The 15,902-nt window shown below is 35.0% G+C and overlaps 1 protein-coding gene across 3 annotated transcripts in view; it reads right to left on the bottom strand.

The window, feature by feature from the left end:
- Nucleotides 1–15,874, bottom strand: part of HEATR5B (HEAT repeat containing 5B) — a 63,933-nt gene extending 48,059 nt beyond the window's left edge. For 2 of the 3 annotated variants that reach the window (XM_070734128.1, XM_070734127.1), the window contains exons 1-11: nucleotides 15,770–15,874; nucleotides 10,680–10,846; nucleotides 9,592–9,803; nucleotides 8,867–8,975; nucleotides 7,742–7,891; nucleotides 7,074–7,245; nucleotides 6,591–6,748; nucleotides 5,461–5,710; nucleotides 3,462–3,617; nucleotides 1,874–2,124; nucleotides 293–404 (exon numbers count right to left, since the gene is read on the bottom strand). In XM_070734128.1, the coding sequence (XP_070590229.1) occupies nucleotides 293–404; nucleotides 1,874–2,124; nucleotides 3,462–3,617; nucleotides 5,461–5,710; nucleotides 6,591–6,748; nucleotides 7,074–7,245; nucleotides 7,742–7,891; nucleotides 8,867–8,975; nucleotides 9,592–9,803; nucleotides 10,680–10,805 (1,696 nt within the window). In that variant the 5' untranslated portion in view covers nucleotides 10,806–10,846; nucleotides 15,770–15,874. Of the gene's footprint in view, nucleotides 1–292; nucleotides 405–1,873; nucleotides 2,125–3,461; nucleotides 3,618–5,460; nucleotides 5,711–6,590; nucleotides 6,749–7,073; nucleotides 7,246–7,741; nucleotides 7,892–8,866; nucleotides 8,976–9,591; nucleotides 9,804–10,679; nucleotides 10,847–11,187; nucleotides 11,269–15,769 lie in introns of those variants that run through there. The other variant, XM_070734130.1, reaches the window with a different exon arrangement.
- Nucleotides 15,875–15,902: the final 28 nt, after the last annotated feature.

Below are 15,902 nucleotides of genomic sequence, written 5' to 3' on the forward strand. Positions count from 1 at the left end.
CATATTAATAATATTAAAATATTAAAATTAACTAAAGCTAACTTTAATATTCTGTTACTATTCAATGTGCTAATTACAATGTAATACTCCTAACTACTGATCAAAATATATTTCTACATAGGCATTTACTTCATAACAAAAGTATTTTGGCAAGGCAATTGCACTTTCAAAATAATCTGGATTTTGGTAGCCAAAGCAGAACCTGGTAAGGTCTAGTATTAGGGAAATATCAACAATCTTGCTGCTAAATGCAAGTCAGACTGCTAAAATAAAGGAATGTGTGCATACACACCTAAAGTCATTAGAGCCCCCAACAAAAGCCACCCAGCCTGGGTTCGCTGTAAGGACAGCCTGCTATTTTGTGCAGCAGTCCGCAAGAGATCCTCAGCAATGCTAACAACCATCTAAAATAAAGGGGAAATTAACTTAGAAGTGAATTAGAAAGGCACTTAATAAAACTCATAACTTAACATTAACACAGCAGCATAGAAAATAAAAACAACTTTATTTAATATTACATTCATTGGTGTTCAAGTTATTTTTCCTTTAAACAGGAAAAGGAAGAAGTCAAACGAAAGACGGCTTTGAAAGACTCAGTAGGGGATGGTTGAGACTCGAGGTAGGCAAACAAAAACATTACTTAAGAAAACAAACCAAGATACGGAAGGTGGCGATAAGAGAAATGCCTTGAAATGAAAAGTAAAAAAGGAGGAAATGCTCCAACACAAAATGAAATGTATTTATTTATTTTGTCAAACATGTATGAGAAAACAAGTATAAGTATAAACATATAAATATAAACAGGTACCGATATAAGTCTAAGTATAAGAAATGAGTACAAACCAATGGGAACAATAGGACAGGGACCGGTAGGTGTGCTTATGCACACACACCTTACCCCTCTTAGGAATGGGGTGAGGTCCATGGTAGACAGTTTAAGGTTAAAGTTATTGGGGGTTTGAGGATGTAACAACTGAGTCAAGTAGTGTATTCCAGGCATTGACCACTCTGTTGCTGAAGTCGTATTTTCTGCAATTGAGTTTGGAATGATTTATCATGAGTTTATATCTATTGTTTATTGTTTATATCTATTATTGCGGTTAAAACTAAAGTAGTCATTGACAGGTAGGACATTGTAACAGACAATTCTGGGTATTAAGCTTAGGTCAGACCATAAGCGACATAATTCTAGGTTGTCCATGTCCCAAATTTCAAGCCTGGTGGCATAAGATGTTCTGTTGCAAGAAGAGGAATAGAGTACTCTTCTCGTGAAATATCTGGACGCATTCAATTGTATTAATGTCCGATATATAGTGTGGATTCCAGGCAGACAAATTTTATTCAATAATGGGTCTGACAAAGGTTTTATATGCCCAATTTGCAGTACAATATTACCGGAGAAGAAGCTTCACAAAATTTGCTTCTACTGTTGTGACAATAAACACATTTACCCAGGTATAAGCACTATTATGTAATAAAAATGAACATGAGAGTATAAAACACCTAGAGCAATTTAAGAAGTCAGATTAAAAAGAAGAATTTTAGTAGCTTATAAATAGAAAGGAGCAATCATAATTTCAAAACAAATGCTTCCTAGTTTTGGAGCATAACAGTGTTTATAAAAAGGCATTTTCTTTTTTCATGGCTAATGTATCTCAGGTTTACAGAGAGGTACATGTAGTTATAGTTTGAGCTTTACAGACTTTAAACCTTGAATATAACTGGAAAACTAACATTCAGCAATGCAAATCCTTAAATGCAACTTTATTTTTAAATATACCATTAAATAGTTCATGTTATTTTGTGGCAGCCTCCTTCTCTATTCCCAGCATAAACAAAACAATGCCAGAAATACAAGTATTAATAATCTCACCTTTCCTTTTGCATGAGGGATGCCTAGAGAACATTGATGAACTCCACCTAACAAAGCAGCCATTGCAAAACTGTATCCACTAACAGCTTCTGGGGAAGTCTTCAGGTTGTTAAGCCTTTCTGCACACCGGTCCAATAATGGAGTCAACTGGAAAGGCAAAGCAACAGCCACGCAACGCAAACACCATGCAGCAGCAAGTCGAGCAGCCATACTAGGATGGAGAAGAACTGAAGTAACAGTCTCAAGCAATCCTGAAAACAAACCAGAGAAGGAAACAGTTTGAGGAAAGCACCAAAGCATTTATTTGTAATAGATTTGGTCAAAGAAAAAAGTTGAAATGATGTAACTCTTTCAGACTGAATAGCAAAAGATACAATAGCAAAAGATATTTTTGATATTTTAATTTATTTAAGTCTTAAAAACATAAAGAATCATTCCTAACACAAAGCACGCTTTAGAAGCCAAATTCAGATTCAACTGTCTATACTGGAAAATGGGCTTTATCTGCCTTGCTGATTCGCTAGCATGTTAATTTTTCTTTTTCTGTAGGAAACAATTTTAACAAACCACACAGATTTCTGATCAATATATGTACGATGTATTATCTGGATTTCTATGGCTGCCTTTCCCACCATAGCAACTCTGGACATTGAACAAAGCTGAAAACAGAAAATACAATACAGTGTTCCCTCGATTTTCGCGGGGGATGCGTTCCGAGACCGCCCACAAAAGTCGAATTTCCGCGAAGTAGAGATGCAGAAGTAAATACACTATTTTTGGCTATAAACAGTATCACAAGTCTTCCCTTAACACTTTAAACCCCAATTTCTCATTCCCTTAGCAACCATTTAGATTATTACTCACCATGTTTATTTATTAAAGTTTATTTAAAAAAATATTTATTAAAGGTGGACGAAAGTTTGGCGATGACGTATGACATCATCGGGCGGGAAAAACCGGGGTATAGGGAAAAAACCTGCAAAGTATTTTTTAATTAATATTTTTGAAAAACCGTGGTATAGCCGTTTCGCGAAGTTCGAATCCGCGAAAATCGAGGGACCACTGTACTTAAAAAAAAACACCAATTAAATGGCTGAGAGTAAAAAAACACAAAACCACACCAAATCCCAAGTCTCTGTTATATTTTATATTTTTATCTTTATGCTTTATGGTTATGAATCGTCTTTTTAATTATGATGATAAATAAAACAAATTGCATCAATAAAATCAATATTTTAGTATTTTATTATTTTGATTGCATATCCCATTCTTAAATCTGTATCTATTATATCATTTTCACATTATTAATTGCCCTGGTGCCTTAAAAAGCTTGGAAACTGAACTTCAAGTAAGCAAAACAAACAAAAATACATTTTGTTTGTTTAAATATTTTGTTTAAATATCCATGTAATCAACTAAACTTCCAATCACTGGGATAAAAAATAGAAAAGCCAAAAATATTTCACTGGTACTTAAGTTTATATTTTACATCAGTATTGCATTACACACATAATTCAATGGTAGAAATAAATAAACAACTTTACTAATTATTGTTAGTGTACCTAGCTTGGCAATTTGAATGATTTACCTATAGAAGGTTCCTGTATAAGTGGAGATGCAGTGGCATTTAGGCTTTGAACTAAACTTCCTAGTTCTTGAAGAGCACAAACCATTACATGTTGGCTTGCTGCAACTTCTGCTCCTCCTGACTTGTTCTCAGTATTGGCATCATTCACAACTGTTTCTGTCAAAGTAAATTGGAAAATGGTGAATAATCCAGCATTCTGTTACACTTAAAACATACAGCTTCGGAGTAGGTTCCAAAAACATATTCCTGAGTGCATGAGAAAGAAGCCCAGTAAGTGGATGGTCTATCTTCTCTAACCCACGTTCCAGAGATCTCCAAAACGAAAGTTTGAGATGGATGAGGCAAGGTGAGGAAGAGGATATGGAGCATGGTGGTGTGGGATGGGGAAGACATAGGCAGTGCTACAACGTCCCTGCAGTCATGTAACAATTGGGGATGCTGTAATAGAAACATAGAAACATAGAAGACTGACGGCAGAAAAAGACCTCATGGTCCATCTAGTCTGCCCTTATACTATTTCCTGTATTTTATCTTACAATGGATATATGTTTATCCCAGGCATGTTTAAATTCAGTTACTGTGGATTTACCAACCACGTCTGCTGGAAGTTTGTTCCCAGGATCTACTACTCTTTCAGTAAAATAATATTTTCTCATGTTGCCTTTGATCTTTCCCCCAACTAACTTCAGATTGTGTCCCCTTGTTCTTGTGTTCACTTTCCTATTAAAAACACTTCCCTCCTGAACCTTATTTAACCCTTTAACATATTTAAATGTTTCGATCATGTCCCCCCTTTTCCTTCTGTCCTCCAGACTATACAGATTGAGTTCATTAAGTCTTTCCTGATACTTTTTATGCTTAAGACCTTCCACCATTCTTGTACCCCGTCTTTGGACCCATTCAATTTTGTCAATATCTTTTTGTAGGTGAGGTCTCCAGAACTGAACACAGTACTCCAAATGTGGTCGCACCAGCGCTCTATATAAGGGGATCACAATCTCCCTCTTCCTGCTTGTTATACCTCTAGCTATGACAAGCAGGAAGAGGGAGATTGGCCTTAACCAGTAATGGAAGGAAGAGTAATGGCCTTAACTTTGGGATTGAGTCATAAGAAGCTTTTGGACAATTCCCCTGTAACTGGTCATAAATCAAGGACCACCTGTACTAACCTGCATTATATTTTCACACTCTTTATTCACACAATTGCTGCAAAAGATCTCATTTAATTCATAACCACATAAGCCAGTGTCATACAGACGTAACTCAATAAATTTGAACACTAGCACCTCCTGTTCTGGTTCCTGGTAGAACTTTAGCTATTACAAATAACTCTTACTAAATGCAGTATTTCATAAACAAAGAAACACCATCTTTATTTCTCTTCCCTTCCGTATTCAAAATACAGTTCATACTAGCACATTCCTCTTCCTCCCGTTATCTTTCTTAATTGCATTCCTCATACATTCCTCCCAGCCTTCTCCGTTTAACAAGATTTAGGTACTCACAGCATGATTCAAAAACAGCAGAAATGACTGTAAAATAACACAGATTGCCTTTGCTTGCTTGGGAGCTGCACGGAAATGCCTTTCATTTTAGCCCTACAACATTGAAACTTCACCCTTCTTCCCCACTGACCCCCTGACGTACCAAATACATCACTCCAGTATTTAACCCATTCCTCCCCTTAATATCTTCTTTCAAACATCTGTTCCTTACGTTTTTGGACCCTTCTGCATTTAGGATTGACCCAGCGAACGTCTGATTCTTCCTCGCTAGATTCTGGACTCATAGCCACATCCTGTGGCTGGCCTCCCACCTGTTCTACTACCTGTAACCCCGGGCCCACCACTAATTCATAAACACTATCTGTATCAGAGTCCTCAATTTCTTCATCATCCTCCAACTGACCAGTAGTATGTACAACACCTCCTTATCCTAGATTTGAAAAAATTGGACAGCAGTAATAAAAACAATACAGACATACACTTTATTTTCTTACCTACTGCCTTCATCTGTTTATCAATAGCCTGACATATATCTTTGGCAGCAGCAATCTGTGCTTTCTCTCCCAATAAACTCCCTACAGTGGCTCTGAGGATAAAAGAGACACATCTCCGAGAGTAGACAGCTTCTACATGCGTTTGAGTTGCACGAGGATGAGAAACCAAATCCAGCACGTGTGACAGGAAAGTTGCAAAATTGCGTTCTAGCCACTGACCCCCTAGGGTTGTGACAAAGACAACATAGGCCTGAAAAATTCAAAAGTATTAAGTTACTTCAGGTATATGGGATTTGTACTCTGAATTTAAAATTCTGTTTACACCTTTTACCTTCAATTCTCCACTATCCCCTATCCCGCCACTTAAAATTATGTAATGTTTTGTTTCTGAAGTGAAAATACCAGATCAGACCGTCTAATATTACAATCATATAGGTTTATCAAGCTCAGTAACACCCCACCTATAATGAAAAATGGTTACACTCTCTATAAGTAGTTCTGATCATAGTGACAGGTCTTTAATATCATCATAATAATGATAATATTGTAATTCTGTATGACAATCTCATAATATATGGCCTCAAAGTTGTTAGAAGCCCCCAAAAGTGCCACATGTTTCTTGAAGAGAACTGCCAAAGTTTGAGCAAAGCTTTTCTCTTAGGAATTTAACAATCATCTTCACTTATCTACATAATTTAATCTATTCCATTGCAAAGCATATTATAATTAGGACCTGAAGGATGAGGTTATTCTTGCCTATGCCTGCAGCATTCCATGTAAGATTTTTATTTTTTAGCAAATAAACAAATAAATAAATAAATAAATACATTTTATCACTGACACTTGTTACTGCTGTTGGAAAGGCTCCACATTTCAAAAGAATTTTATCACAACTTTTCAAAGAACAGACAAATGGCCATTGGGCATACCTACACACTTCTTTTAATCTTATAACATAGTTATTTGCCTGGAACTGTAAGAATATCATTGACAAATAATGAAAAGCAATCATTATATGCTCATTATTATGTACAGAACTAGTTTCTAACTAGTTCTATGAAACTCGGCTTTTTTTTTTTGTTTCCCTGATTGTGAAAATACTTTAAAGCATGTTTTTTTAAAAACCATACCTGAGTAACCCCAACTCGTACTTCTCGATTAACAGATCCTCCTACTTTTAACATCTCTCCACCACTTTTTAAGAACCCAGATCCTCCTCGCAAAAAACCAGTAGCCATGAGTTCTAAAACCTCTTCCAATGTTGCTTTCTTCACATTCTGGCGCATCACTTAAACAAATAAAGAGAAATTTTTATTCAACTGAATATTTTCAATCAAATTTCATTGTACTTTTGAGACTTTGGTAAGTACTATGTCATGTTAAAGATACCAATGTCTTTACAGACATAAAATCAAAACAAAATTTTCACAAAATTAAAAAATGTTAAAATATGTAATTTTTATCATTGTTTACAGTTAATAATAATAATAATAATAATAATAATAATAATAATATATTAGATTTGTATGCCGCCCCTCTCCGAATACATTAACCTTATCCATGTATTTATTGCTGATAAAAAATAATGCTATGAATAGCTCAATGGATTATACCTGCTGCTTGCTTTGGTATCAGTGCTGTAGCCATAACTGTCCCCAAAAGTTTGGATACTGCAACTCGTACACCATAATTTGAATTCTCCAGTGCCTTAAAACATAGAGTTGCTACATTTTCTAATTCTGTTGTCCACATAAACACAGCTTCATTTTGCAATTCGAGTAGACACTGCCAGGGAGAGAGAAAAAATCCCCCAAACTGTTAATACTTTTTGAAATTTTGACCATTCATTCTTCAAATTCAGCCATCACAACACCATCCTTTTTTCTTTTTAAAGCAAATTGTAACTGCTGAAGAAGCTTCTTGACTTCTTGAAGCAAAATGTCTTCAAAGAAAATCAAAAAAGTCCAGTTGCTTTTTGAAAAAGCACCTTTGGAATATTTGAGTTGCATCACAAATTTAACACCTAATGTCAGAAATAGGACTGTGAATGTGAATACAGTATTGCTCTGCAGCAAGCTACACACCTTCAGAAAGTGATGAAAACTAAACTGTAACAGTGGTTTGTAGGAGGGGGGGAAAGGCAGTACAATTATAGGGGCAGTGTTTCTTTCAACAACAAGTTATACAACACAGAAAACATACTTAGAACACTAGATAGCCTAGAAAATGCTACGAATGATGCACTAATGTTTCTACAATTTAAACATTTAAGCAAGCTTACCTTTGCTACTGCACAGCGCACAGCCATAGCTCTGTCTGTCAGGAGAGACCGGGCATTCTTATAAATATCACGGTGGCAAGAAGCTGCTGCACTACCCAAGCCGTTTAAGACTTTTTGTAAACTCATTAATATTTCACTCCGTCCCTGTGACTGCAAATCACCAGAAGACATAAACATATTGCATTTTTACCAAAACCAAGCTTCTCATTTATTTAAAAACATTATATGTTGTAATGAAAAAATATTCTTGCATCTCTATGTAAAAATGGAATGCCTCATCATAACAATAAACCTTTAATATAGTATGAAGCTCAAAATCCTTATACCTAAACATGATGCTGAGAAATTGTGGTCCAAGATCACAATTTATTGAACTCATATAAATCATCACTCATTCTTTTTTAAACGTATATTACAATCTTTTATTTTATTTCACAAATACTCAAGACATTTCATGCTTATTGAAAAAGTAAGGTTATCACTCCTTCAGCCCTTTCTAAGGATTAAAACAAAAAGAAACTGCTTCTAATTTTCTTTTAAAAATTAAAACTAGGAAACTATAAGAGGCAATTGTTAGAGGAGGTAATCCCTATTCACTTTACAAGTTTAAGATCTGGTGGAAACACTACTTCTCCAACATTAATGAGAACCACTCCTTTCCAGTAGTTGTAAAGTTTGGTACATTGTATGGATAATAGATGAATCTAGCCAAAGAGTGCTTCAGCTCAGCTGCAAGTTTAATTGGTTGCCTTTTAATAATCTGAATTAGCTTTACATCAAAATGTATTACCGTAGTTGCATATGGAAATACAAAGAAAGCACCAAGATTCAATACAACTTTTATTTCAAGCAGTAGCTATGTTAATTACAAATCACATCTCAATTTTTAGCTGACTACAACCCTGATGAGGTACAAAAAAATTGGTGATATCTTAACATAAGGTAAATTTACCATAAGCTTTCATGAACCCATTAAAGCCCACTAAAATCTATAACATAAGAATTTTGTTTCTATCTAGATAGTCCAAAAGTATTATTTGTTGTACAACAGGATTACCACTCTTAATTAATTAAATGAATACAGTGCAAAAATGCAAATATTCTCTGAAAATTTCTTTTACTTACTTCAGCATTTTTCAAAGATTTTAAGAGATTGTTAACTGTTTCAGGAAAAGAACTGCCCAGCATTCTTCCCATTTTCTCATAAAATGCTCCAACACATGCCACTGCAGTGCTACAAAAATCAAGATAACTTTGATCAGATAATTTCTAATTATTTTATACTAATAGATTCTTTTAAAAAAAAAAACCTCCTAAGGTGAGACCATGGAAGTGAGGATGATCGGAAATCCCAAGTCTTCAGATTAAACTTTGAAATAATAATAAAAATAATAATTTGGAGGAAGATGGTAGCAAACCATATATCCTCTGTTGCTTAAAAAGTGTCCATTTAATCACTAGGAGTCAAAATCAGCTCAAAAGTACTCTATCTGTCTTTTTAATGGGAGCATCAAGCCATTATACTTTCAAGGCAAGATGAACAAACTTTAAAATTCAAATAATCTGAATGTACAATATAGTCTGGATACTGCAGTGATATTACAGATGACCAGATTAGTAGGGAGGTAACAAGGAAACAGATACAAAGTTTCTTAAATTTGACCTTGTGGTTTCAAACCATTTTTTTCTTCAAATAAAATGCTTATCAACAATTTGGCATATTTAAAATAATTTTATGTGGATGCACATATAATCAAATGAAATAGTCTCATCTGACTTTACATATTGGATATATTCGTTAATATATTTCTGAGATTGTGGAATTTTTCTGGTAGGTGACATTTACTTACAGCTTGGTTGGTAAATAGGCAGAAGTATCATCTTTATTCCTGATGATATCATTACATTTATCAAGTGTTTGGAAGACAGTAAAAGTATCCCCAATGCTATATAGAGCAGCAAGATTTTTAGCAAGCAACTTCCTTGTTGGTGGTCCAGGAGAACTGCTGATAAGACCTGTCAGCTGTTCAACAAGCTTTTTTTGTTTTTCTTTTACATCTGTCTGTTAATGAAACAAATGCAAACCTTGTTCAGTTTTCATATGGAATTAAGGAAGTTCATTATAACTTTGTTATGTCATATCAACATTTATTTCTGGAACTTTATTTTTTATGTCATGTATGAACATAAAATCAATGACCATGCACAGTATTTAAGACGGGAGGATTCATTAAATAAAGCTAAAATACTTGCTTCACTCTCAATTTTTTTCCCCATAAAGCTTTTGGCATTTTTCAAAACACTGATGCCATTCAGTTAGAAAAGACATCATAATGTATAATTTAACAAGCCTTTCATTGCAAATTAATGGTTTAATTTAAACTAAAAACTTGAATTATCAGGTTAAGGACTTCATATCAATCACATCTTTCTTTCACAGAAAAGATTGTAGACCAATAATAGCATTTAGTCTAAATGCTATTTAATAATAGCATTTAGCCTTAATATACAATTTCACAGTGCTTTATAAACACTGCTCTCTAAGCAGTTTAGAGAGTCAGCATATTGTCCCCAATAATCTGGGTCCACATTTTACCGATGTCAGAAGGATGCAAGGCTGAGTCAACCTTATATATACCTATACCTATAAATACATAGAATATATAACAATTCCATAACATAATAATCTCAAAACAGAAAATGGAGTTTCTGTGTAAATATGCTTTATTAAAATCATAAATAACAAAACAGACCAATGATTTTATAGGATAGAATCAAATATTTAGGCAGTTCAAAATATTTCAGGCATGTCACTTTGATCATATTACAGAATAAGCGTTATTACAAAAATAAGGGCTGAAAAAATATATTATCAAAGGTCAAGTCAAACTGTGCAATGGGTAGCAAATAAATTTAATAGTAAAAAAAAAAGTTATACCTTGTTAGCAGCTACAAGCACCTTCTCAAGAAACCGTAGCCACTCAAAGATAAAAACTGGCCGCTTTGCTTCAGTGATCTGAGCTAAAGCCTCTTCATTTAATAACAAACTATGAGCAAGTTCCATAGCTGGTGAAATTCTTTTTGTACAGTAACTACCCTTATTTCCTGTTATACAAATAAATAGAAAAACAAAATACAATAGATTTAAAATATTCCACCTAAAACAATCTTACAATGTATTTAAACTGATTAATGTATTATTTTTATAGAATGTCTTTATAGAACTAATAGTGGAATTATAGAATTAATTCAGTCAGCTACATATCTGCTACAAAGAACAGATTTTTAAGAAAACTCTATCAAACAGTGTGGATGAACAATGATAACAATGTGACTGATATGTGTACATGCACACATGTACGCTGGTGTACACTTATATGGTAATTGAATTATTGTGTTCAATCAATACATATTATTAAGTCAGTTAAAACCCTAAAAATACTTGCTTGATTAAATTTTGGTACTGTTCAACTCCAAAATGATTTTGCAGCTATTTGTATGATTTAGTGATGATTTGGTTAAGGTTTTTGTGGCTTAGATGTCGTGTGAATCCATTCCATTTAGCTCATTTATGATTCCTTGTATCATGCAATCCTTGTTCCAACCACTTAAAATATGCACTATGATTATAACTAATTGTTTGGGGCATAAGATTATAAAAACATAGAAACATAGAAGATTAATGGCAGAAAAAGACCTCATGGTCCATCTATTATTATTATTATTATTATTATTATTATTATTATTTATTAGATTTGTATGCCGCCTCTCTCCAAAGACTCGGGGCGGTTCACAATAACAATAAAAAACAGTATAGATAATGGAACAAATCTAATAATAAGAATTATATAAAAAACCTCAATTGTTTAAAAAAAACATACAACACATACACATTAATCTAATCTGCTCTTACACTATTTCCTGTATTTTATCTTAGGATGGATATATGTTTATCCCAGGCATGTTTAAATTCAGTTACTATGGATTTACCAACCACCTCTGCTAGAAGTTTGTTCCAAGCATCTACTACTCTTTCAGTAAAATAATATTTTCTCATGTTGCTTCTGATCTTTCCCCCAACTAACCTCAGATTGTATCCCCTTGTTCTTGTGTTCACTTTCCTATTAAAAACACTTCCCCCCTGAACTTTATTTAACCGTTTAACATGTTTAAATGTTTCAATCATGTCCCCACCTTTCCCTTCTTATTTATAAATAAATATGTTATAGGCAGAAGTGTAAAACCTAATTCAAAATGTTTTCACTTAGGCCTGAAATCTGTAGTATTTTATTTAATTTCAAAAATACATGTTGTTTAAAAGATTCAGATCCTAGAAATGAATATATTTTTTAAAAATAATGTATTCTCAGTACTGTATTACAATTTCCAATGTAAAATAATAAGGAAAAATCAATGCGAAATAAAGACAGAAAAAAACAGTATTCTAACAAGGAAGTATATCTTTAAAAAAAGAAGTCAAATTTGATACAGAATATTTTTTAAGTTTTAATAGGCAAATGTGAATAGAGGTACTCATGGTTGAATCATAAAATATGCTTTGATTGCCAGGGTTCAGCCACTTAATGTATTACACAGGCAAAGAACACTTTTCTTTTGAACTACAGGGTCTCTTCAGACAGCTTTACACTAACTTAAAACTTTGCAAGCTGTAAATTGAGATATAATTACTTTATTTCATCATACTTATACCACCTAGAGTCACCTTAGGGAGAAGATGGATGACATAAACATTTAATAAATAAATGTTTAATAAATAAATATACATACAGCCAGTGTTCCCTCTAATTTTGGGGGCGGGTGGGCGGAAAAGTATAGTGTCTGAAGTAAGTAAACAAACAAACAAACAAACAAATAAAAAACCCACCCTGTTTTGCCTCAGAGAATTTCAAAATAAAATACTGTACTGTGTGTCTATAACAGTGAGCTCATAATAGGGCAACTCTATCAATATCAAAATGCCACTTAAATAGTTGAGCTAGTTTCAAACTAGATTTTGATTTTCTTTCTCTCTTTCTTACTCCCATTCTTTTTCTTTCTCTTTTCCTTCCTCTCTTTTTTCTATCTGTTTCTCTCTCTTACTCTCTTACTCTCTCTCTCCTTCCCTCTCACTCTTTCCCTCTCGGCTTCTGGGCAGGTTTGGAAAACTCTGAGTTGATGATGATTTTTAAGTGAGCGATTGCTCACTGCTCAGCTTAGAGGGAACTATGCATACAGCCATCCATCTCACAAAATGTGATTCCAGGAAACATACAATAAAAAAGAGGTCCAGATTATTATTGTTGTTGTTGTTGTTGTTATTATTATTATTATTATTATTATTATTATCATCATTATTATTTTATTAGATTTGTATGCCGCCCCTCTCCGGAGACTCTGAGCGGCTCACAACAAAAACAACAATGTGACAAATCCAATATATTAAAAGACATCTAAAAACCCATTATTAAAGCCATGCAACACAATCATACCATGAAAAATATAAGCCCAGGGGTATTTTAATTTCCCCATGCCTGACGATATAGGTGGGTCTTCAATAGCTTACGAATAATTTGCTTCATCCAGAGTCCTCTGAAGCTGCTGCACAACCAGCTTCTCAATCACCAATGAAAAGAATTGGGATTTTTTCTGGATTTTTATTGGTAGTACAGGCACCCCAAAAACTGGGGGTGAAATTTAATTTCATTTAATTTATTTAACTTATAGACTGCCTAAGTCCTTCTAGACTCTAGGCGGCATACAACATATAAAAACAATACAACAACCATCAAAAAACTCCATGAAAAAATAAAAAAAGCCATTCATACCTTCGGCTGGATCTAGGTGGTATCGCACTCAATGATAAGCATATTATGCAAACATAGATTATTACAAAAGGGGTTTCATCCTGGGCTCAACTATGTAATACAGGTAGTCCTGTACTTCCAACCACAATTGAGCCTAAAATTTATGTTGCCAAGTGATAAATTTGTAAATTATCTTTTGCTCCATTTTAAGACTTTTCTTGCCACATTTGTTAAATGAGTCACTACAGTTGTTAAATTATGGTATTTAACACTGTCGACTTTTTACTAAGTCTGCACTTCTATTTCTTCTAGTTTTTTCTCATCATTCCTATCATCCTTTTCCTCCCACTTAGGACTGTATGACTAACTTGTTGCTTGTATCCTAAGATTTTTATTAGCATTTATTGTTTCTTCATTGCTTATTTGACCCCTATGACAGTCATTAAGTGTTGTACCATATGATTCTTGACAAATGTATCTTTTTCTTTTATGTACACTGAGAGCACACCAAGACAAATTCCTTGTGTGTCCAATCACACTTGGCCAATAAAGAATTCTATTCTATTCTATAGCAACATGGGTTCTCAGATTAACTGTCAGAAGGTCACAAAGGTGATCACAGAACCCCCGGGCACATTATAACTTGTCATCAATTTCAAGCAGCTGTCAATAAATCACATGAACATGATTGGTGTGAAAAATGGTCATAAGTTACTTTTTTTTTCAGGGACATCATAACTTAAGATTATCATCACTAAACCATCTGTTGTACGTTGAGATCTACCCATATATTAGTAGTGGGTAGCTACCAGTAGGGTAGAAGACGGTGCACCGGTAGCAAACGGTGCACTGCATGTGCAGCTTCAATTCATTTGTGCGCACAGCGTATCTTTGCTACATGTGCCGAAGCAAAATCTCATTAGATTTTGGCTATTCTTTTTGCGGAAGCAAAAAATCACCGACATCTCTCTCGCATGTCCCTCCATGAGATTTCAGTGCACTACGCACGCAAGAGAACTGAAACTGTGCATGCAGTGCATCAGTAGTGGCAGCAATGGGAATCCTCCCTGCTGTATATCCTTTGGTCACCAGCCCTGTACTGCCAAAACTTGAAGGACAGTAAGGAAACCGACAGGAAAACCTGTGTCTCTTTTCTGACATCTTGCAGTCTCTGTAGCTTTGCAACCTGGATCGTATGAGGCTGGTCCAAAGTGTAATGATTGAAACAAATGGCTCAAAGAGAAAAAATACATTAAAAATTTAAAGGAAAAGCAACATTAGACACTCCTTCCTTTCGTACTTTCGTAAAATGAAAATATAGAAGCACTGCACCATAAATCGATGGAACATAAACCCCCTAAAAACGAATCCGGATCTTCCTCAGAAATATCCAAAATGAATACAAAATAATATACAGAACTAAAGAAAACAAACACACAATTCCACACACTAGAGATAAACACTCAATATTAGGTCGCTTGATAGTGATAGTCAACAATATGGTTGACAAATTATGTCTTCTACATAACAAATAAATATATGTATGTAGTGAAAGAAAATATTAAGTGATGATAAGCAAATAACTATCTATGTGCATATATAGAACACAACTGAAACTAAATGTTTTATATGCTGTTTAAGTTTATATTATCTGTCTGTCCATTTTCTTTCTTTTTTTCTTTGTATGTTCTGTTTGTTTAAATTGTTTTTCTTTTCTTTCTATTTTTATATGTAGAAACTTAATAAAGATTATTTTTTAAAAAAATGGAAAGGGGCATTTTAAGTCAGGGGTCTCCAACCTTGGCACCTTTAAGACTTGTGGACTTCAACTCCCAGATTTCCTCAGCCAGCTTTGCTGGCTGAGGAATTCTGGGAGTTGAAGTCCACAAGTCTTAAAGATGCCATGGTTGGAGCCCCCTGCTTCTAAGTGGCCGCTGTCAGTTGGACAATACAGGTCCGAGCTTCCCGGGCCATTGTCACAGCTGCCATCTATCCACCCACCCATCCATCCAGGGAAAAGCCAGCCGCAGGGACGACGGACGCCACACCGGGCGGGCGGTGCCTCAATGGGGGAGCCCGAGATGGAGCAGCTCCCACCCGGAGTGGCTGCCATCGTCCTGCGCTGCTGCTGTTTGTCCGCCTCCCACCCCTTTCAGCCCCTCCCACCCCTTTCCCCCACAAAGGGCGAACCCCGCGCCTCTCCCTGCCCGACCGATCGTCTCACCTGAGGCAGCGGCGGCCGCCGACTCAAAGGAGCCCCGAAGGTCGCCGCAGTTTATGTCTCCGGGCCGGCCCTTTCCCCACGACCAGCTGAAGCAGCGCCGGCTCTTGCGCATGCGCTCCCGAGACCCAGGAAG

Source organism: Erythrolamprus reginae, chromosome 1, assembly GCF_031021105.1.
Source record: "Erythrolamprus reginae isolate rEryReg1 chromosome 1, rEryReg1.hap1, whole genome shotgun sequence".
Lineage (NCBI taxonomy): Eukaryota > Metazoa > Chordata > Lepidosauria > Squamata > Dipsadidae > Erythrolamprus > Erythrolamprus reginae.